This window comes from Chanodichthys erythropterus, chromosome 9, assembly GCF_024489055.1.
Source record: "Chanodichthys erythropterus isolate Z2021 chromosome 9, ASM2448905v1, whole genome shotgun sequence".
Taxonomy (NCBI): domain Eukaryota; kingdom Metazoa; phylum Chordata; class Actinopteri; order Cypriniformes; family Xenocyprididae; genus Chanodichthys; species Chanodichthys erythropterus.
The window spans coordinates 19,644,252-19,668,236 of record NC_090229.1 but is presented as its reverse complement, the minus strand read 5'-3'; the positions used below and the strand labels follow the sequence as shown (position 1 = coordinate 19,668,236).

Here is a 23,985-nt window from a genome sequence, read left to right as displayed (position 1 = left end):
TAAACGTGAAAAGAGTTGTTGGACATGACATCAGTATTACAGGGAAAAGCACATTGTGATATTTAATAGGAATATCAGGGTATCCGGCCCACACCATTCTTATGAAAATCTTAGCAAAATGTTCTTTGATGGCCCATGTGTTCATACGATGGCTATCCTGTTTGTTGTACATACGATCCATAACAAACCTCTAATGATCCTCTTTTTATGGTCCCAAATGATGTTTGTGATTTATTGACTTTCATAAGTGTACATAATAGATGGGAATTATGAAAATGATCTAATGTTTAATTAATCGGAAAGGAAGGTGTGGCCAATAGATTCTAAATTTTAAGGTAATAAATGTTGAGTATTGGATCACCTGTGGTCAATGGCGAGCAGTAATGTGTTCGAGTTACTTTCTTTTGCTTTGTCTTTATATCCAGCCCAGCAGGGGACACTACAAACCCATCAATGTAATAGCAGTGAATCTAGAATCCTAACAGCTTTGTAATCCTTCATTTGTGCAGTCCATTCAGATGACAGAACTGGTTGTTTTGAATATATTACCAAGTGGAGATCTGTATGTGCGCATCTACATACCTGTCGAGGGTCTTCTTTCTTCCTCTGTGTGTCTGTGCTTGTTTAACTCTTTTACTCTCTTTGCTTCGGTTTTTTTGAGATAGTCATGTTGTTCTATTCAGCAGATTCCTGTTCACTGTCAGATGTTAAATATTATTTATGATCTTGTCTTGTGTCACAGTTGTGAATCGCCTGATAAATGAATTGTATCTGCCACAAATCCATCTGCTGTTTATTCAGTTCCTCTGACGATGCTGAACCGTGATCTGACAGCAGTTTAATGATGAAATCACATAAATCAAATTAAAACAATATATGTTGGAGCTGAAATAAAGTATAGATATGACATCATGACTAATAAGTCAGAAGGGATGCAGAAACAGAAAAAGAAATGCAGCTCTGGGTCTTTCAGACTCCATCTTAAAATTTATCGGAGCACCTCAAACATAATTTGCTTCTCACAATAAATCGTTCTGTATGAAAATATCGTCCGTCATTTAAAACACAATGTGACTCGCCACAATCCCAACTCTCTCTTTTCATTATTGGCCATATGCAGCTCTGGTGACATGAGTAATCTAGGTGCATTTTCAGTAGAAAAAAAAACATTTGTAACAATAAAATGACCTTCTATCCTGGACATACATTATGAGTAAATCTGTGGACTTGTGACATCCTAAATTTACTTATATTTACCTAATATACAGACTAACTTTTTACAATGCAGTTTACAGTATGCTTTATAGATTCATAGCAGATTAACTGAAATATTTGATTTACATGATTGTGTTTTTAAAGTATCAAGCCTTGTAAATCAGATACCTTAAAGGGGCAGTTCTCCCAAAATGGTAATTCAGTCCTTCATTTCCAAACCTGTTTGACTTTCTTCTGTGGAATATAAAAGAAGATATTTTGAATAATGTTCGTAACCAGTTTTGATAACCATTGACTTATGGATGAAAAAATAAAAAACACTTCTTTCTCAAAATATCTTCTTATGCTCCACAGAAGATTAGAATGGTATACAGGTTTGGAACGACAAAAGAAAAGTAAATGATGACAGACATGTTATTTTTTTGGTTAATTATACATTTAAGAGTAACATTTCATTTTTCACTTTTAACACTAAAAATTATTATAAAAAGTCACAAATGTTATGTAGTGCTAACATACACATTTAAATGTGAATTAGTTTCATCATGACACTTCTCACTTGAATGTACATCAACTAATGATCTCTGGCATTAATGAATGAATCACCCGCATCACAATAAAAAAATAAAAATAACATGCTGGCCTACTTTACCATCGAGCGTTTAAGAAAGTTTCCTATCAAGGAGGCCTATTGCTTTAATTGCTCCGGTCGGACAGTAGGACGTTATTCATGAGTGAGTTCGGGAGTAGTTTGTGGAGATGTGAACGCAGCTGTCTGTGAAGCAGTGTGTAAATGAGCGGCTCCACTGTTGCAGGGACACACGTCACAACCAGCGCACACGTGCGCAGCTCGCGCAGCAACCAGTGCTACAAAACACCAACACAAACACACAAAAAACATAATTTCTTAACAAAAGGATTTTTGTCAGTTATATTTTTTAAAAATATACATCCAAAATGTCAAAAATGAATCCTAATTTAATCAGTTTTCTTATTGTAAATTAAAGGGTTAGTTCACCCAAAAATGAATATGTCATATGGATCATTCCTGTTATGCAGTGACTTTTACTGTCTCAATGGTTTATTTACTCATATTATTTATAAAATGAGTCACATATTTTTAAGAAATGGCTTAAATTGTATATTTAGGTCTTCTTTATCAATTAAACAGAGATAATAGATTTTTTTAAAAACTATTTTGTATTTTACACACCTTTTTATTGATGTATGCATTTAATTTTATCATGTCTTCAGTGCAAAGTAATCAAGTTTCACAAGAAATATAAACCATGAAATGATAAAACCTCAAAATATTTTAAAATTATGTTAAAGACTAGGTTAAACTGCCTCTAATCATACATATAAATCATGTGAAAATATAGGGAGTTTTTTTTTAGAATTTTCCTCAATTACAGTGTCCCTGAAGTCATCTTCCACCCTGTTAGTATGTACTTTCTTGCCTTCGAAAACCGACTGCAATTTCATTGAGACCATTTTCAAGAAGTGACAATTTCTTTTCCCTGCTGGAATTCAACTGTACAAGCTGAGGTTAGCTTCAACCCTCATTCCTAACTTTTGTTTTAGTTTTTGAAATGTTATCCTGCTTGTCCCATCCTTAAAGTTCCACCATGTTAGGCTATATTATGGAGAATGTTTGTCCTATCAAAAAAAAAATGTAAAAACAAATCTGATATAGCTATAAAAGTTCTGTTTATCTGTAGAAGGTTAGCTAGCTTAATGTTGATCACTCAAAGAGCTATGGCTAACTTAGGTCTATAAATGTAACAGGGTGGAAAATTTTGAGCTAACGGTGGAATGTGAAACTAACAGGGTGGAAATTCTAATAAAATAAATGGTATTATATATATATCAAATTCTATACATATGTATAGATTATATGATATAAATGACTTATTTCTTTTATTTATCTTTACATTTTAACAATCAAATTGTAATAATAATATAAAGATACTGAATAATGAAAATAAACTGCACAGTTCTTTATGGAACCTTATAAAAAGGGGCTCTATTCAGCACCAAAAAGTGTTCTACTATTTTTATAAGCCAAAGACCCTAATCTGGTACAGTTTAGAACAATTTTTTTTTTTAACTTAACAGTTATTTTTAAAGTCTAATAAATGTTGAAATTGATCACAGTTATGCTGTAATGTGAATGTATATAAAGTAAAAAATATAAATTTCATTATTTTCATAGAAACATCAGTACCAGTATTAGTATCAGTAAGGCCTTCATTTATAAAAGAAAAAAAAAAAGATGCAATTAAACAAATATTTAAAATATACTGTTGTTATTCAAAAAAGGACATTCTCTAGTCATCTGAGCAGAGAATTGTTTTACCACCACGATTGATTGTGATAAGGAACCACATAGCTATTTTTTGTGTCCCTTCCCCAAAGGAAATCTGGATTTTTTTTATTTTATTTTATTTTGTAATTGTTTTGAAACAATATTATATAGGTGCAGTTCCACACATTAAAGATAGCAAACCATGCAGGACAATGACGGAAAGCTCATCCACTGTTAGAACCTGTTAACGCTGGTGTTCCACCCTGTTATGCTACTTTCCACCCTGTTAGACAAGTATTTTTAAATAATAATTTGACAGCAACATTAAATATTTGGCATACTTTTGTCTTATTTTGTGAGGTGAGGAGCATGAACAGCATATATATGTTTTTGAGCAAAAAAAAAAGATTATCTGCCAACCTATTGGCAAAAATGGGCACAAAAAAAGTACCTGTTCTTAAAAATCAAGACATATTCTATTCATCAATAATTGTTCTGTTATTGTTTCAAGAATAAAAAATACTAAGACGGCAAAAGGGACATATACTATCCAAGAAAAGCTCATTATTGTTTAACATTTATATTATTAACATGTTGTGATGACTATGCATATGTCCCTAACAGAGTGGAATATTTTCATGGCCAGTGTCTGAACAATCTACCTAATAATTTTATTTTTTTTTTTTGAGACCCTGAGCTTGACCAGTATGTATTCCTAATAAATAAACTATTTTGGTAGAATGCTAAAAACATGAAAATCATGAACCTTTTTTTCCAACAATTATAAAGCCAAAATGTTACCGCATACCAGGAATGACCCATTTATTACTCACCCTCATGTTGTTCCACATGTTGTTCCACCCGTAAGACCTTCATTCATCTTCAGAACACAAATTATGATATTTTTTTATCAAATCCAATGGCTCAGTGAGGCCTGCATCGCCAGCAATAACAATCCCTTTTTCAATGCCCAGAAAGCTACTAAACTTTTTTAAAACAGTTCATGTGACAATAGTTGTTCAACCTTAATATTAAAAAGCGATGATAATATTTTTTTGTGTGCCCAAAAAAAAAACAAAATAGTGACTTTATTCCACAATATCTAGTGAAGGGCGATTTCAAAACACTGCTTCATGAAGCTTCAAATCTTTACGAATCTTTTGTTTTGAATCAGTGGTTCGGAGAGAGTGTATCAAACTGCCAAAGTCACGTAAACTATTGAAGTTTCAAAACGCTTATGACGTAAACCAAGCCTTGTTTACTGAAATCATGCGATTTTGGCACTCTGAACCACTGATTCGAAACAAATGATTCGTAAAGATTTGAAGCTTCATGAAGTAGTGTTTTGAAAGTGCCATTCACTAGATATTGTGGAATAAAGTCGCTATTTTGTTATTTTTGGAGCACAAAAAGTATTCTAGTCGCTTTATAACATTAATGTTGAAACACTGTAGTCACATGAACTGTTTTAAATATGTTTTTAGTAGCTTTCTGGGCATTGAACAAGGGAGTTTTATTGCTGGCTATGTAGGCCTCACTGAACCATCAGATTTGATTAAAAATATTTTAATTTGTGTTCCGAAGATAAACGAAGGTCTTAATGGTGTGGAAAGGCATGAGGGTGAGTAAAGACAGATTTTTCATTTTTGGCTGAACTAACCCTTTAAGTCGAAACTTATAATGCAAATGTGGACAACTGAACTTCTTAGTAGGCTGTCCGTTATCTTAAACATTTTATTCATTTTCGAAATACATAAATAGCCATTTTTAATGGTTCTCAAAGTTTTCAGTCCTCTATATAATCTAATTTCAGATAAATGAACTCTCACTTGTTTCTGCCTGCAGTCGTCCTCACACATGTTAAGCACGAGGATAATAAACAGCGGAGCCCAGAAAACAGTGGCCGTGATGATGACGTAGCCGAACCTCTTCGCCACGCGGCCCTCCAACCTCTTCTTGCCCAGCTCTCGCGCCGCTGGAGTCAGAATACACACCGCGCCGGCTATGCGTGGTGCCGCGTGTTGATTCCCCGAGGAGCTGTCAGGTTTCTGAAGGCGCGCGGATGCTGAAGGGGCCACACGGTCCCATCTAGGGAGGTGTCTTCCAAAGTAAGGTTTAAACTGCACACCTGTGTCAGTTATTTTGTTGGTATGCTGTTTCACAACAGAAAAGATGAGGAAATAGTGAATGATTATCAGTATCAGAGACAAACCCCAGACGGGAAGCAGCACGTACACAGTAAAGGGGTCCGCGCGTGACCCTGGTGATCTTTGTAAATGCTGGCACGTCACGTAACATGAATTATCACACATTGTCAGCGACAGAACTGCGATAAAAAGCCCACAAAACCAAATAAACAAAATCCAAATTCCTATTTTCTCGTTCCTCTTCTTGAAGGGAAACGTGATGGTCGAGAACCTCTCCACGCTTATGAGCGCGAGCGTCAGAAACTGCACACCGCTGCACAGAGAGAAAGTGAACTGCTGAAGGCAACACGGAAAGAGCCCAAACGAGTCTCCTACGATTAACGACACTAAAAACACCGGTGAATCTAAAGAACACCTGAGAAGAGCCGCGGCGGATAAATTCAACAGCAGCGCGTTGTTGGATGTCTGCAAACTTTTGCTTTTAAGAACAGCGCAGAAAACCAGCACGTTTCCTGAGGTTCCGAACAAAAATGTCAAAATAAGGAGAAAGGAATTAAAGATCAGAAAGCGCGTGCTGGATGGTTCATTCCCGTATATTGTACTCAAATTAGGTGTTATATTTCCCATCGCATAATCTTGCATGTTCAACTGTCCTGCATGTTCGATACAGGTGCATTTCGGGGGCTGAATGAGTTTAAGAGCCTTCTGACTCCCCCACCCCACTCTTATTTCCCCCATTGACCTTTATTTTCAAGTGGACCAGCAATTATTGCATAAAACAACAATTTGCACAAGAGCATAGGCTATGAGACATGAAGCAAAGGCCGAGGTCTTTTAGGCTATTATTACTCTCAAATAGTTTTCGAAATTATTCTGCTACTTGCTTATTAGATGAATAAATACACCAACAAACAAGCAAATAAATATTCATTTGAGTTTAAATTATGTTGTGAGATTATGTTGCAGCTTCCAGGAACACTCAGTCTCCTTGTCAGAAACTTAATTATCAACTTATTTTACAATAAAGACATCTGACTCACACATTAGGCTATCTTCTTAGCAAACACATAAATAGTCATAAAAGGTTTATATGAGTTGACATTAACATTTAATGCTTTAAAGGGTTAGTTCCCCCAAAAATGAAATTTCTGTCATTAGTTACTCTCCCTCATGTTGTTCCAAACCTGCAAGACCTTTGTACATCTTCAGAACACAAATTAAGATATTTTTGATGAAATCTGGGAGGTTTTTTGTCTCCCAAAGAAAACAAAATGACCACATTCAAGGTCCGGAGAAGTAAAGACATCATTAAAACAGTCAATGTGACCACAGTGGTTCAACCTTAATGTCATGAAGCGTTGAGAATACTTTTTTTCTTTTCTTATGAGGTTGGGATGACACTAGGGTGAGTAAATAATGGCAGAAATTTCATTTTTGGGTGAACTAAACCTTTAATTATTTTTAAGTTTAAGTTTACTTGGAGACCTCAGGGACAGAGAACAGGAACACACTAAATATTTAGGGAAAAAAAGTTTAACTACCTTGGAGAAGTCATTTTTTTTTTTCAAACATTGAAATTGACCAATCAGAATTAATTATTCCAGAGCGCCACACCCTTAGGTTTATTGCTAAACACAGCTCGAAAGATCCTTGTCTTCTCATAAATTGGTCAAGAAAGGTCATTTAGCCCTTTATTCTTGTATTATTGCTTAGTCTCTTTGCTTATTCTGAAGGTCTTTGATTTGGAGAGCACTTGCTGCTAATCAGTCCCATCATCCAGCAGGATATTCAGATTAGTGGGCGTGGCTTCTTTGGTTGCAGCTAAAAACATCTAATTTCATATTTCCATGAGCAAAATCTACATTATGTTCTCATAATGATAGTTTCAAAAAAAAAAAAAAAATTATATATATAAAATTGCAGTTAAAATATTTACAATGATTTGATTTCAATTACCTTCTTAAGAATTCATTTTTATTATAGAACTACATGAATATGTACACAATGCAAATGGGAACAGTACAAAGGTCAAAAGCCATATGCATGATGATACCAACAACTTTTAGTGCTTCATCATTTCATTCATGTAGACAGAATTCATATAAAACGCAGTCATCCAGTTATAGGGTGAATGGTGATAATATGAATTGTAATATTCAACCCAGGCTCTGTATGAACTCCAATAATCCTGCCCAGCCACATCCTCTTCTAGTTCATCAGTCTTGTCCCTTCTCCGCTTCTGTCCTGCTGAGGAAGCCTTTCTGCTGGATTTCGACGTTGGTCTGCGTTTCTGGGGAGGGCTGTGGTGGTGAGCAGGATTCTGGGATTGAGGTTTAGTAGGCATTTGCTTGTTTCTGCTGGACTGTTGTGACACTCTGGCTGAAGGTAAAGAGGATTCAATTGATTCCGGACGATTGCGTACATGCGAGTCTGGAAGAGCAATTGTGTGATGTGAAGACCCGTTGGGGACAGAAGAGCTTGATTCACTTTCTACCTCCATCTCAGACTCTGAAGAGGAATCATCAGATGACACAGAAGCAGTCTTTTGTTCAGGGGACAATTCAGAATCCTCCTGGGGTGGAGGAAGATCTTGATAGGACTGCGATTCTTCTACAACATATGATTTATAAGCCTCATTATCATCATGGCTGTTATGCAGTCCATTAACTGCATCTTGACTCCTGTTGAAATCGTCATACTGGTGAATAATTTCGACAGATCTCCCGAGACCTTCTGTTATGAAGGTCTCATAATCTGCCACAGCCTCGTTGAAGGTCATAACCTTTCGTGCATGCAACTTAAATGAGGATAGAGGAGGAATTCTGGGAAGGGTTTCATTCTGCTCTCTCCGAGTAGGAGTTGAGTCATGTTGGAGGTTTGTAGCAGGAGGTAATGGTTTTTGCCTCTCAGGTTTGGGCGAGTGATTTTTAGCCTTGGTTTCAGCTCCACGGTAGGATTTATCACCTGTTGCCCTTTCTGTGATGACCGCAGATATGCAAGACTTTCTGGAGGGTTTGGATGTCGTCTGTTCAGATTTAGCTTGTTTCTTCTTCTCTGGTTTGGGAACATCAGGAATTTTGCGAGTGGGTTTTGAGGGAGGTTCAATTATCACGTCCCAGTCACAAGCCTCTTCCATGATCCCTGGAGGGATTGGATCTGTGAAAGAAACCATGAATTTGAACACACATTGTAGAGAAACAAGTTTAACAGCCTTAACTTTAAGTTCATTAAATATTTGCAATCATTGAAAAAAACTACTTTTGCGAACTAGTCCTAGGTTTTTCGCTCAACTGTTAAAAAGCCTTAAAAACTACTATATTTCCTTAGTAAATTACCTGTATTGGCTGTAAATGGTCTTTTCCATCTATGATTTACAAGTGGTTAACCCAAAACATAATACCTTTTTATGAATGTGCTTAAAGTCCTTAAAGCACTTGAACCCATAAATGTTTGCATAAATGTTATATTTATATTCATATTTTATATTAGTGAGAAGGGACTAGTGGAAATTTTGTGATTATCAACATTACGCCACAAATACCTTTGATTGAGCTTAACTTTCACCGAAACTGGAATATTCCTTAAATGATAGATGACTATAAAAAGTTTTACTTCCGCTGTACCTGGTAAATGAGTGAGATTCAGGGAGCATTTCTGAGCAATGGCCATCATCTTGTTCTCCTCCTCTCCATGGCAACAGTAAGTCACAGCAACCCCTAGAGTGCCTGAAAACAATATAGACAGGACACGGTCAAAGGAAATGCTAATCGTGTCCATTTGTAGAATTCTGATGAGAATGAAGATTGAGTTGATCCACAACAACATCACGTTCAGTTTGCAATTATGAATTCTGATTCTGGAGTGCTGAGGTCATTAAAAAGCTCTTGATGAGTTTGTGTTTAGCAACTAATTATACTACTGATTGCTGTAGTTGCCCTTTCAGACTCTGACCCCTGCTAGACTGTCTCAGAGCAGATGATCTCTGATTAAGCACTCTCATGTAAATGCCCAAGACACACATTAATTAAAACCACAGTGAAGTGGCTTCACATATATTGGTGCTTAATTGTTTTATAATTGGACACACCAAATCGTCCAGCGCGACCAATGCGGTGCATGTAGGTCTCCCAGTCCTGAGGAACATCCAGATTAATCACCAAGTTCACCTTCTCAGCATCAATACCACGTGACGTCTGTGAAAGAGACAGATTGATACAAAAGGAAATGTTACTTGGGTATTAAACATTGGGTATTTTCTAGTGTAGGCGTTATAATAGGTTGAAATCCTCACCAGATCAGTGGATATTAAAACCCGACACTGATACTGCTTCAGCTTCCACATCGCCTCTAACCTCTGGTCTTGACTTAAACCACCTACATACATACAAAAACACAATAAAGGGTTTAAACATAACCATTAATAATAATGGCTTTCATACATTTACATGCCCACGTTCTAAATTCTTTCTAAAATCATTCTGATCCTAGTGAACTGCCTATGGAGGCTGCATTTTAAGGCATTACATGCACACACCCAACTTCATAAAGGCAACCTTATCATAGTCCTAAGTGGGGTTGTTCACTCAACAGAACTCAAAATGCTGGGGGGAAATGCTGTTATGGTCCCATTTTTAAAATTTCAGTACCGACAAATGTTAAAAATGTGACAATACCAGCATTTCCCCCCAGCATTTTGAGGACTGTTAAGTGGATTCTTAAACACCTCTGATTGGCCATTGTGTTCACACGCTCAACAGATATGTCTGTGATTGGCTACAATGATCAAGGCTTGAAAACATGTAAAATAGACATCTTTGATGTCGCTCACGTGTGTGTCTGTGTAAGCTCTCCTTGAAGAGCAGAGATGTCCATTTACAACATGTTTTTGAAGTGTTGATGATTGTAACCAATCACAGACATATCTGTTGAGCGCGTGAACACAATGGCCAATCAGAGGTTTAAGAATATTGCCAACAGCGCTTAAAATGCTAGGGGGAAATGCTGGTATCGTCACATTTTTAAAATTTTTCCAACTTGGTACCGAAGTCTGTGATTTTGACAACCCTACTCGGTAAACACCTTTTATTCAAATTCAGCCAGCATCGCATACATCCTTCACGTAGAAGGTCATTTCACACTGCAATGTGAGGAAAATGTCATTAAAATGTCGAATTTGAAATACTCTGAATATTGAAAAGTATATTTTTATCATTTTTGTAGCCTGTTTATTTTTATTCTTATGTATCTGAATTATTATACAAAAAAATAGATTTGAGTTCCACTGTGCTGCTTTTCTATTACTTTTATACTTAATACTATACTTAATCATGCACTAGATTGTTAGAAAATTTCTATTCAACTTTTATTACAAATTACAAAAACTGAATCAAGGTCAGTTACAACCATACATTTAATACTAGCTAGTTGATTGAGATCAAAACCACAGAGTATCAAAAAGTTTCAAAATAGTGTAATATAACAAAGCACTAATTGAATTCGAAACAACAGATTTGTAAAGGTATTGAAGCTTTGTGAAGCAGTGCATCAAACATGCTCATGACTACAAATCAGTCACTGAACAGTTAGAAAGCTGCCGTCAAAGTAAAAGCATGTTCAGTAGACATTAGTTTGAGACTGAAGGTGAAACTCACCCGAGATGCAGACAGCAGGCAAACCTTTAGAGGAGAGGATATCAGCCAGGTGCTGTGCTCTGCAGAACAACAGCTCAACTCAGTCTTTCATTACTTTCAATTAAGATCACAACACTTTTGGTAACAGAAGTCTATGAACAAAAATGCACTGTAACAGTATCTGTTAAGATGCAGTCACATTTACGGTTGCTCTGTGAAATTTTGCTGGCAAAATCATTTAAATCTGTGTGATTTGAAGTTTTGCGCAAATGCAGAAAAGTTCCCATGCAGATTTTGTTCATATTCAAGTTGGTCACTGAATTTGCTGTGCTGCTGACCAACAGAAAGCTGCTTGGTTTGAAAGTAACTTGTTTGAAGTGCGCTTTATACATCTCTACGCAATTGACAATGGACGTTTTTTGCTAATGTGATTGCACCTTTACACTTGTCAGAGTGAATGTTTTCAGAATAATGGAAGTAATTGGAAAGGTGTAGGGGGGCAGCTCTTGCCTGGTATGGAGGTTCGAGAACACCAACGCTTGGTTAAATGGGATTTTGCTGAAAAGTTCAAGAAGACTCTGAACCTTCTCCTCAAAGATTTTATGGGACAATGAATGAGACGGAACAATCTTATAGTACTGTTTTAGTCCTGAAGGAGAGAGTACAACACAAGAATGACACTGTTATCACACATAAACTGTTTCAATTCAGATTTTAAATGGTATTTAAACAAAGAAACAAATCAGAAAGCACTGCAGACTGACCAAGGAGTCCAGGGTCTGTTGGGTTCAGTCGCACAAATGTCGGCTCTCTCATGTATCTTGACAGATGTTGCGCTAAAGATTCTGGGTAGGTGGCAGAAAGGGCCAACATTTGTTTATTTGCTGGTAGAGAAGAGAAGATCCAGCTAACGCAGAAAACAAAGATCAGTTAACTCTAACCAGCTGAATTAAACACAGAAAGTCTCTGAATCAAATTCTCCAATTCAACTCTTACTTGATCTGCTCCTGAAAGCTGCTGCTGCTGTCGTCCTCTAGCAGTTTATCAGCCTCATCCAGAACAAACAAGCGAATGGAGGACGTAATCAGGGCTTCCATCTCAATTAGCTGCTTAATACGACCTACAAGTACAACACCACTTCATCAATACTAATACTTCTTAAGATAATCTTAAGAACATCTAAGTGTACCCAACTATGCTATTTTGAGACATCATGAATATGAACTAAAATGTGCTTTTAACAAACCATCTCTATATTGGTTACATGCGATTTCACTTTTTTAACTTTAGTTAGTGTGTAATGTTGCTGCTTGAGCATAAACAGTATCTGCAAAGTTACAGCACTGAAAGTTCAATGCAAACGGAGATATTGTCTTTTAAAGTTATGGCAGTTTATTGCCTACAAAAACGCCTGGTTTGGACTACAACGAGCTTCTTCCCAGGTTGGTGACATCATAAACCCTTGCTATTAACATAAACACTGCCTCCGGGAACAAGCAACAAAGTGGGCGAGGCCATGTGGCGCAGCATAATGGAAGCGGAAGAGTTGTGTACACCGAACGCGAGCTGCGCGACAACGCGTCAAAAGATATAGAACCCATTATAATCTGATATTTTCTACACTGGATGCGGTGCTGAAGACAGCTTCCAGAATCTACACGAGTTCAATGCATCCAGCATCTAAACACTTTGACACAAATACTAAATGAAATACCATTCAAAAAACGTCCTTTAAAAGCCGCGATTGGGGAGGTTCTGCCTGACCCTCTTCATTTGGGTCTGATTCGGCTCAATTTGATACAGCAATGTAGGCGCTATTATTTACATTCTGTCTAAGTGCGTAATAACGGATGGTAAGGGGCGTGGCGTTTCTGGACGCTTCGGCGAATCACGATAGACTGGGCCAGTTACCAACCTGCTGACCAATCTGAGTACATTACGTATTTTGGAGGGAGTGGCTTCATAGAAGCAGGAAGTCAAACGAGCCGTTCATATGACAGTGGAAACAGAGGTGTAGAATAAAGGTAAAATATATGAAAAATACAGCGTTTTCAAAAAAAATGAAGCATTAAGACATGTTAAACTGTGCCCCAAAAACACAATCAAGCCTAGAAAAAAAACACGTAACCACCCCTTTAAAAATCACGTTAGGTGAGGTGAGGTTAGGTTAGTGACAAAAAAAAAGATAAATAAATGAATAAATATATAATTTTTTACACTGCTCCGGTGGGTTAATTAAAAGTATTCTGAAATGAAGCATTTGAGTAAGAAAAATGTTCATATTTAAAACTTTAAAGACTAACATAACTAGGTTCCGGCAGACGGAAGTATGAACGTCGACTTACGCCAAAAGAGTAACCCCTGATGCGATGTAGGAGTAGCGTAAGCAAACAAATAGGGTTGTGCAACAAACTCAAGCTCCTCTTTGATATCGAAATCCTCTAACATTACTCTTTAAATTCTCATTTTAGACTTAATTCGTGACCGGTGTTTTGTTTTGCTCTCTCCTCTGCGCTTTGCGTTAAGCAATACATCATGCATGGGGTCAAAGGTAACTCTTTTGCCATAAATTGATGCATACGGCAGGAAGCTAGTTATTTAAAGTTTTATATTTGGATATTTTTCTTACACAAACGCATCTCTTCGCTTCAGAAGACCTTTATTAAACCCCAGAGCCGTGTGGATATCTTTTATGATGGATGGATGCACTTTTTTGGGCTTCAAAATCTCATCCTCTATTTACTGCCATTATAAAGCTTGGAAGAGGCAGGACATTATTTAATATAAATCCAATTGTATTCATCTGAAAGAAGAAAGTCATATACACCTAGGATGGCTTGAGGGTGAGTACATCATGGGGTAATTTTCATTTTTTTGGGTGAACTAACACTTTAACATCTGTCAAGAAAGAAAAATGATCTAGCTCAAACCTGGTGAACCAATGGCAATGTGGCATTTCTTCAGGTGCAGTTTATCTTGACTGACAGGTCGGCCGCCAATGAACACATGGCACTCCAAGCCCTCCATAGCGCTGCCTATTGCCATGACAACAGCATGAATCTGCACTGCAATCTCCCGAGTGGGGGCTAAAACCAGCACCTGGTGGGACAAGAGAAGGGCACGTTATCATGAAACAGGCACACACTTGTTTATGGGGTGCTTATATTTAACATAAAAAGATGTTAAAAGACAAAACCAGGGAAAAGTCTTTACAGTCTTTGTCCTATGTTTATCCCGTTTATATAAAACAGTTATATGACAGAACGACATTTAGTAGTATAATAAATTCTGTTACATATCCTAAAATGTGCTCAAATTAATACCTGTGTGGTTGTGTTTTCCAGTATAAGGGAATCCAGAGCGATGGTGGTGAACACACAGGTTTTTCCTGTGCCAGATTTGGCTTGAACAATAAGGTCTGAATAGAAGAAAACAACATTAAACATTGTTTTCCTCAAATGGTGCATGAAATGACAGGAATATCGTTTTCATTGATGAACTACATTTTTGAATATCGCACTCAACCGTATATTATATATTACATCAAAGAGCAGCCCGTTTTTAGTATGTGGTTAATGAAAAAACAAGTAGGTTTAGGCTTGTTTTGGTATTGTTTCTTGTTTTATTCGGTCTCGTACCGAGTCCACATCTTCCCAGCGGGATTGCCTTCAGCTGGATGGGGGACGGTCTCTGAAAGCCAGAGGCAGATAAACCCTCGAGCACAGGTTTTGAGAGGAGTAAAGAGCTGAACTCGACACCGCCGTTAATTAGAACATCATCTGTCCGAGTTCTGGATTGCAACTCATGCGCTGCTTTCTTGGATGTCGCCATATTTCTATCGCGACTACGTTCTGTTCTTCGGCGCTGAATAAATGAGTTGAGCAGCAAATAAATAACTGCGCCCCCTTGCGCACTTAAACAGAACCGCCGCATACAATACCAGCGACATGCTGCAGAGGGCGACAAACACGTGGTTGACATAAGTACACACACATAAAAAATAACATAAAAACTTTTAACTTAGGCTGTAGTAGTATAACAACTGTATGGAGACGGAATTGAAATTAAAGGGATTGTTCACCCAGAAATAAAAATTCTGTCATCATTTACTCACCCTCAGGTTGTTCCAAACCTGTATAAATTTCTTTGTTCTGTTGAAAGCAGGAAGATATTTTGAAGAAAGTTTGTATCTGCCAATTCAACATTAAAGGTGCCGTAGAATTGAAAATTGAATTTACCTTGGCATAGTTGAATAACAAGAGTTCAGTACATGGAAATGATATACAGTGAGTCTCAAACACTGTTGTTTCCTCCTTCTTATGTAAATCTCATTTATTTAAAAGACCTCCGAAGAACAGGCGAATCTCAACATAACACTGACACTGACTTAGACAAGGGCAGGACATCTGGATCTGTGCACAGCCGAATCATCAGACTAGGTAAGCAAGCAAAGACAATAGCGAAAAATGGCAGATGAAGCAATAATAACTGACATGATCCACGATAAAATGATATTTTTAGTGATATTTGTAAATTCTTTCTAAATGTTTCGTTAGCATGTTGCTAATGTACTGTTAAATGTGGTTAAAGTTACCATCGTTTCTTACTGTATTCATGGAGACAAGAGCCATCGTTATTTTCATTTTTTAAACCCTTGCAGTCTGTATAATTCATAAACACAACTTCATTCTTTATAAATCTCTCCAACAGTGTGTAATGTTAGCTTTAGCCACGGAGCACCATTAAACTCATTCAGAATCAAATGTAAACATCCAAATAAATACCATACTTACGCGATTAGACATGCTGCATGACGAACACTTTGTAAAGATCCATTTTGTGGGTTATATTAGCTGTGTGAACTGTGTTTATGCACTTGCACTGTATTATATTCGAGAGCTCGGGGGCGGGAGCGCGAGATTTAAAGGGACAGCAGCCTGAATCGGCGCATTTATAATGATGCCCTAAAATGGGCAGTTAAAAAATGTATTTAAAAAAAATTTATGGGGTATTTTGAGCTGAAACTTCACAGACACATTCAGGGGACACCTTAGACTTATATTACATTTAATGACAAAACGTTCTAGGGCACCTTTAACATCAAGCAACTGTGATTCATGTACCGTCCTCATCGGAGAATAGATAGATAGATAGATAGATAGATAGATAGATAGATAGATAGATAGATAGATAGATAGATAGATAGATAGATAGATAGATAGATAGATAGATAGATAGATAGATTTGTACTTATTTAATAGTTATTATATATTACAACAATACTATAAATAGGCTATATAATGAACTTAAAAACTAGTTTACTAAATGTATAAGGCTCTCCCCCCTCTAACATCCAATCAGAGTGAATCTTAAAAGAGTTAAAGCTGTACAATTGTAGCTCTATTGTTATGCATGAACCCACCATTCATCATGAACTGACTGCTGGTGTGAGAGCACGACCCGTTTTGTTTACGGACAACCGTTAGTTAATCCTATTCAGGAACTTTCCCTTCAAATCAACGTGATGATGCTACATAAACACCAGAAATACTTCAGAGGCTTGACTTCACCGGGTGCTGCTGCTCCTTCGCCTCAGAGAGCGAGGGCTGTAATGTTATTTGAATATGTAATCAGAAGTGTGTCATGAGGTTAGAGAGGAGGAATATTATATTAAGTACTGACCAAAACCAACGAGAAGAAAACCAAAGACCATTTTAACAGTTTCTCAGCGGATAGCGACATAAAGGATTGAGTTTTAATGAATCAGCCTGCTTTTAGTTTTACATTATTTTAATTGTGTAACTCAGCAGTGAAGAGAGAACGGAACTCGGTGACATGGACAGCAACCTTCGGCGTCTAAAACATGAACTGGTGAGATTTTCCTGATCTTTTCTCCCTCTTTCTTCGTCTACTTTTACAGCACTCGTGTGTTATTATTACAAGAAGCTTCTCAGGTATGGGCTTATAATTATTGTTATGAGATTGAGCCTGCATTACATTTTTCTTATTAAAACTTTTATGCGCGTTTCTTCCGCCCTGTGAGTCGATGTTTATCCAGCTGTTGGCCGGCTTGAGGGAAAAGTGCAACCTGATTGGCAGCGGTTATTTGAAAATGAGGCCGCTGATTGGCTGGTACTCGCCCTTCATGATTTAAAATGTGAATGAGTGCTGCTGATTTCTGCTTTCACACAACAACAACAACAACAAAATCGCTTTTTGGCTCTGTGACCCAAGATTGCTGCTTCAGATTAAAACCACCAGCACTGCAGCAGAAAATGTGCTTACCCAGTTGTATTATAACACAACACAACAGATCAATTTCATGGGATGTTGAAATATTTAAAGGTGCAATATGTATGAATTTTGCAGTAAAATATCCCAAAACCACTAGGCCAGTGTTATATATTTTGTTCACCCGAGTACTTACAACATCCCAAATGTTTGCAACTATTTGTAAATCGTGAGAGAATTGCAATTTTATAAAATGCTCCGGGACATGTGAGGAGTCAGTTTCCGGGTTTATTTTGAAGAAACCATGGAAACACCAAAGAAGCTTTATTTACACATTTTAATAGACAAGGGAATAACTGTTTTGATATATTTATAGACAGAAAATTAATTATTGGTATATAGCTCTCAACACGTTTAGTCTTATTGTTTAAATCTAATTTTCTTGATTTTTTGCGAGTACCACGCTTTACCATGTCTCAGAGAAAAACACTATTTTGTGAAGTAGCTAACATAGCATAATCAGATGCAGCTTTATTTTTGGTAACAGTAATACAGCATTTTCTCCATCATACAATACATTTTAAAATTAATTGCATGCCATTTATCAAAACAAGCCATCCAGCATTTAATATGATATTCTAAAATCGATCTGTCTTACTGCAGTGTGCAACAGTGTCTCACAGCAGCCATCGAACGCTCAGAGTAACGTTATAACATTTTCAACACACTCAGATGTATCTAATATAATAAACAGAGCTGCGTTACCTCATACTCATGACCAGAAAAGCGGAAGCGGCACCGACGACTGCGGCATCATAAAAGTTCCACTGCTCGCGGCTCGTGTTGTGCAATCGCTCCAGCTCCGCGTTCAGCTCCCACAACACTCGGTCCTGCTCTGCTTCATACTACAGTAATGTTAATAATCACATCTATGAACATGATTTCTTCCCGAGTCCTATCCCAGTTCTTTTTCAGTGGCCGTTGAGGTGAAGACCATGTGTCCCAAGATTCTGCACTTTGTTTTGAATAGGCCTCTAGCGCACATAAAATATTACATATTGCACCTTTATGCATATGCACACAGCTGTGTGCATTCATATGCAAAGCTGCTGTAAGGCTACAGCCTATAGGAAAGAAAAGTCACAACTACATTTACATTTTTTACATATAATCATTTAGCAGACACTTTTATCCAAAGCCACTTACAAACAAACCAATAATAGAGCAACAATAGTAGTGCTGTGACAAGTCCCAGTTAGTCTAGCACACTACAAGTAACAAGTTTGCATATATATATATAAGTTTATATATTTCTTGAAAATGGCTGAAGACTCAGCAGCTCAGGTTGAGTTAAGTAGGTCATTCCACCAGCAGTAAACAGTAAAGATAAAGGTCTGTCAAAGTGATTTTGTGCCTCTTTAGGATGGCACCACAAGTTGCCATTCACTTGAAGAATGCAAGCTTCTGGAGGGCAAATCAATCTGAAGTAGTGAGTTTAGGTAGGCCTATAGGGGTGCTGAGACAGTGGTTGTTCTGTAGGCAAACATCAAGTGGCTATTGGCAACCAATTCAAGTTTATGAAGAGAGGTGTAACATGTGCTCTCTTTAAAGACCACACTTACTGCTGCATTCTGGATCAGTTGCAGAGGTTTGACAGTACATGCCAGAAGGTTTGCCAAGAGAGCATTACAATAGTCCAGTCTGGTTAGAACAAGAGCTTGGACTAGGAGTTGTGTAGCATGATCTGGTATAGGAAGGGAAATTGATCTCATGAAAGTTTCTCATGTGTTTATCCTAGATAGCAATGACATTATTGCAGAGTAAACTTTATTTATTTATTGATTGATTTTTTTTATTATTATTTATTCATTTATTTGTTTGTGTTTATTTAAGTAACCTTTATGTGTATGATAGCAACAAAAAAAATAGAGAAAAATAGGCACTTGCTAGATGAGGAAACAGGGCCACCAGGATGTTACTCAGAACCATCAAACTTTTGTGATCTCAGTGATGTCTGATTAATGCTGCTGTCCGTCTGGACACATCCCAAAGGAAACTGACACAGGCCAGTGACATCACAGAATGAGAAATAGGACCTACGGCTAAATCTGGTGAAAACCCCAACATGCCATAACTAGCAAACAGGGAAGTTACACACGCAAAAGTGATTAATGACAATAATTAACCTTTGTAAATGTTAAAAACTGACTTTATAATATGACATTTAAAATGACATTATGGCCCTATTGCCCACATAACCAACTGTCTTTATATCCTATTTGAATATCCAAATTAGATTTAAAGTCATGTTTTGGGGTCAAATAAAAGTTAATCTCTATGTTTCCTCACACCTGCATTTATGACCAACCCAGTAAAATACATGCCTCAGCAGTTCATCCATGACTCACAGTCTAGTCATTGCACCCACATGTCTGTTAGCTCCTACATCTCCCATCATGCCTTGTTGAGACACAGTATTACTGTAGAATAGCATCAGTAGTGCTGCTGTGCTCAGACTGGCTGGTGATCAATCACACTTGTAAGGGAGAGAAGGAACAGAAAACAGGGAGAGAGACGAGAGAAGGAAAGACTGCAGGGTGAAAGAAGGTAAGATTACGGGTTTTATTTGGCGATAGAAGGGGTGTTTTAAGGCATTTTTATGGAATTTGTTTAAATGTATTGAATTAATAATTTAAATAAATAAATACAACTAAAAGACCGCATACAGTAGGGAATATCAAAAATATAAATATAAGCATTTTCTTTTTTGTCAGAATTTTTAGTCTCCATTTTTAGATTAATGATCTCTAAAGACATACATTATGCCTTTTTGTCAAGATCATAACATATATATTCACATTTGTCTAAAAAATGATAAAAAATAAACACAATAAAAATGCAATAAAATTTAAACATAATTTTTTTTTATCCTTAATTTCATCTGGCACTTATACATGCGTCTCTTGTACAGAGTTTTTCCACACATATATATATATATATATATATATATATATATATATATATATATATATATATATATATATATATATATATATATATATAAGAAGTTTCTTCTGCTCACCAAGGCTTCATTTATTTTATCAAAAATACAGTAAAACAGCCATATTGAGAACATTATTCATTTAAAATATAATTTTCATAAAATGCAATTTTCTTTTATTAAAATACATTTTCTCTTATTATCAATGTTGAAAACTGTTGTGCTGCTTAATATTTTTGTGGAATACATTTCTTTCAGGCTGCTTTGATTAAATGAAAACTCACTTCTTCTTTTTAATAACAATGTAAAAGTCTTTAATGTCACTTCTGATCAATTTAATGCATCATTGCTGAACAGAAATATTAGTTTCTTTTTAAAAGAGAGAGAGAGAGACCCCAAACTTTAACAGTAGTGTATAAAAGCAGCTTTACAGAAAAGAATTCCTCAATGCTCCCAGTAAGCAATTCATTCAAAAACATCGGCATTCTCTTCAGCAGATGCTGAGCCAGGTATCAGTGATGGCACACTGTGCAGAAATTGCCGACAGTTTGGTGTAATATTGATTTTTGATAATTACTGTGAAGTCAGTATTATTCATGAGTCACAACAGAATTCATTTACAGTTGCCTCATTATGTTGTAGTAATTGCTCTCTTGCTTTCTTGCCTTTCTCATTATAGGATTCTTTGTGGCTGTCCGATGAGTGTCTCCACGCTCAGATGAATTCTGTGGTGGGGGCTCTCCAGGAGCTCAAACTCTTGCAGGTCCAGACTGCGCTGGAGGAGCTGGAGTTCTCTAGCAAAACCAGCCAGGTCTCTCCATACACCAGCTCGATGCTCGATCAGATAAATCACAGTTCAAGAAAAACCCACCTGGACCGAACACGGAATCCAGAAGAAATTCTTTCACAAGAATGTTTCAAGACTGAGCTTACCATGGAACCATCTTTGTTCCTCACTAGCTCTCCAGCAGAGAGCCGCCCTATTCCCAGGATACGCAAACCCAAGACAGTTCACAGAGGAAGTCTAAGCACTTCTTCCTCTTTTTCCTCTCAGGAAGACACAACCGACAGCCATTTCTCCTACGATATTGACGACTCCAGCGATTGGACAGCCTCACTGATGAACCACAGCAGAAACAGACAGCCATTGGTGTTGGGAGACAATGTTTTTGCTGATTTGGTTGGGAACTGGCTGGATCTGCCGGATGTTGGACACCAGACTGCAGGTGAGGAGCAGAATGACTCAAGGCTCAAAGACACAATTTTGGAGTCAACATCTAGCAGTCACTCTCAAGATCTCTCCAGGAAACTCTCGCTAACCGCTAGCATCTTCAAACGGGTGCTACGCCGCGTTCGACCAAGGCACCACCAAGAAAGCGAAGGGATGGATGTGTGTAAACAACCAAAGATCGCATACAGAAAGCCAAAATCAGATGTCAGCAAGCCATTCTGGGTGAGAACAAGAGGATTGAAGAAGAAAAACATGCCCACTCAGCAAGAGGCCTATCAGGGCTTAGAGGGTTTGAATCATACACCACCTGTGTATGATTACAGCTCAGCTGTGTGGGTTTAAACGTCTGATATGGAAGAGACTGTTACACATGTTATTAGTGGTTGTTAGATACCATTAGTGGACTTTATAATAGAAATATAATTGTTGTAAAAGCAAAATATTGTTCAACATGATGTTGCAACTGGGAAACTTGTTCCTCTGAGTAGGGTGTTCGTTATTAAGACGTCATGCATTCAAGTCTGAAACATACTGAAGTAGTCAAAACTAAAACATTTTACTGTAAACAATGAACCCAAATAACAGCATCTGAATTCAAAATGAATTATTTTTATCATTTATTCTTTGTATCACAAATGTGAAGCAAACCCTGAAAGTTGAGTGATAAACCATTTGCTACAGATTTGCTTTCCGCTCACTGATCTCAGGATATATATGTGTTATAGACCTGTTTCGACGATTGTGTCACACCCATTCCACCGTCACAACTCGGCAACTCATGCATCATCTAAAATTCAGTTTCCCACTTGTAAATATGACTCTTGCTCAGTCATTCATGTGCTTGGAACTCATAATTATGATATTTCCAACTTGAAGGGCACATGTGTTTCTGAGCAATTAAAGGGTTAGTTCACCCAAAAATTGAAATTTCTGTCATTAAGTACGCACCCTCGTATCGTTCCAAACCCGTAAGACCTTCATTCATCTTCAGAAATTATATATTTCTGATGAATTCCAAGAGGTCTTTTTATCTCCCATAGAAAGCAATGTAATTACCATCATTCAGGGTCCAGAAAAGTATTAACAACATTGTTAAAATAGTCAATGTGACTACAGTGGTTCAACCTTAATGTCATAAAGCGACAAGAATAATTCTTGTGTGCAAAAACATACAAATAACTTTATTCAACAATCTCTTCTCTACCCTGTCAGTCTCCTACGCAGTTGACACAGTGCAGCACTTCCGTGTTTACGTCCGAACATTGGCTCAGTATTGGCAGAGCATCACACACATGCGTCGTGGTGCTCATATGAACAGCGCTGGCTGATACAAATTTCATTTTTGGGTGAAATAACCCTTTAAAGTAAAAAACAAAAATGTGTCCTTCTCCCTCAAGTGAGAGAAGAAGCACTCAAGAAACTATAAATTCCAAACATATATTAGGTAAACACTTGTTGGATGTGTTTTTGTGTGTTGGAGACATAAGCATGGCAGAGCAAAGAAAACAAAAATATTAAGTCACATTGTGTTGGCATCAAAAAGCTACTGTTTCTATGAGGTCCTTTGAGTCTCAGTGCTGTTTCTGCTGATGTTTCTATCTCTTTAGGTTTAAAAGGATGGCTAATTGTCAATCACTGTGGAAAAAGTCCTGACTGGTGCATTTTTTCACAACTGTCTTGCATTCTTATTTAAAAAAAAAAAAAAGCTTTGTGAGTATAAAGCGGTTTTGTGTCAAGACAGAAAAACTATGCAATGATGCTGAACTGCTATGCAAAAATGAAAAACTGAACAAATGCAAATACCTGCCTGTTTTATCAGCACCTTCATGTTGTGTCATCTGTAATAAGATATATGAAACAAATGGCTGAGTCCTGCAATAATCTCTTTACCTGTTCTCTATTCAATACATGATGTAATGTGGGATGTTTTTTTAAATAAATTAAAAAAAAATAATAATCTAATTCCTGTATGAGTACATTTTTAAAAGGGAACAGGAAATTCCATGAAGTCTTACATCAGGAATGTCAGCCTTTAGCATGACCTTTATCATTTCCTCACATTACTCTTTATGAATTAAGAAACACTTGTGCTGTTTCCTGCATTTAATACAACATGTAATCTGTTGTGCAGCAAGTAAGAATCACTTATGTTGTTGCATTCCCTATTTGTAAAGTGCTTTGTATAAAAGTGTAAGATAAGTGGAATTATTTACACGGGTTAG

At 37.0% G+C, this 23,985-nt stretch overlaps 2 protein-coding genes across 4 annotated transcripts; one reads left to right on the top strand and one right to left on the bottom strand.

Annotated features, from left to right (window-relative positions):
• The first annotated feature begins 5,565 nt into the window (after positions 1–5,565).
• inka2 (inka box actin regulator 2) lies at positions 5,566–23,981 on the top strand. 3 transcript variants are annotated; one of them, XM_067394933.1, is made up of 2 exons: positions 5,566–5,631; positions 21,212–23,981. In XM_067394933.1, exon 2 carries the CDS (start codon positions 21,251–21,253, stop codon positions 22,103–22,105), a length of 855 nt encoding a protein of 284 aa, XP_067251034.1. In that variant the 5' UTR covers positions 5,566–5,631; positions 21,212–21,250; the 3' UTR covers positions 22,106–23,981. The 3 variants fall into 3 exon arrangements, with proteins under 3 accessions (XP_067251034.1, XP_067251032.1, XP_067251033.1); XM_067394931.1 differs by lacking the exon at positions 5,566–5,631 and adding an exon at positions 16,944–17,171; XM_067394932.1 differs by lacking the exon at positions 5,566–5,631 and adding an exon at positions 20,026–20,138.
• ddx20 (DEAD (Asp-Glu-Ala-Asp) box polypeptide 20) lies at positions 7,631–15,172 on the bottom strand. Its single transcript, XM_067393767.1, has 11 exons — positions 14,939–15,172; positions 14,624–14,718; positions 14,231–14,399; positions 12,297–12,420; positions 12,065–12,207; positions 11,811–11,949; positions 11,322–11,380; positions 9,962–10,044; positions 9,758–9,863; positions 9,294–9,395; positions 7,631–8,826 (listed from the first exon to the last, which is right to left on the bottom strand). Exons 1-11 carry the CDS (start codon positions 15,129–15,131, stop codon positions 7,733–7,735), a joined length of 2,307 nt encoding a protein of 768 aa, XP_067249868.1. The 5' UTR covers positions 15,132–15,172; the 3' UTR covers positions 7,631–7,732.
• Positions 23,982–23,985: the final 4 nt, after the last annotated feature.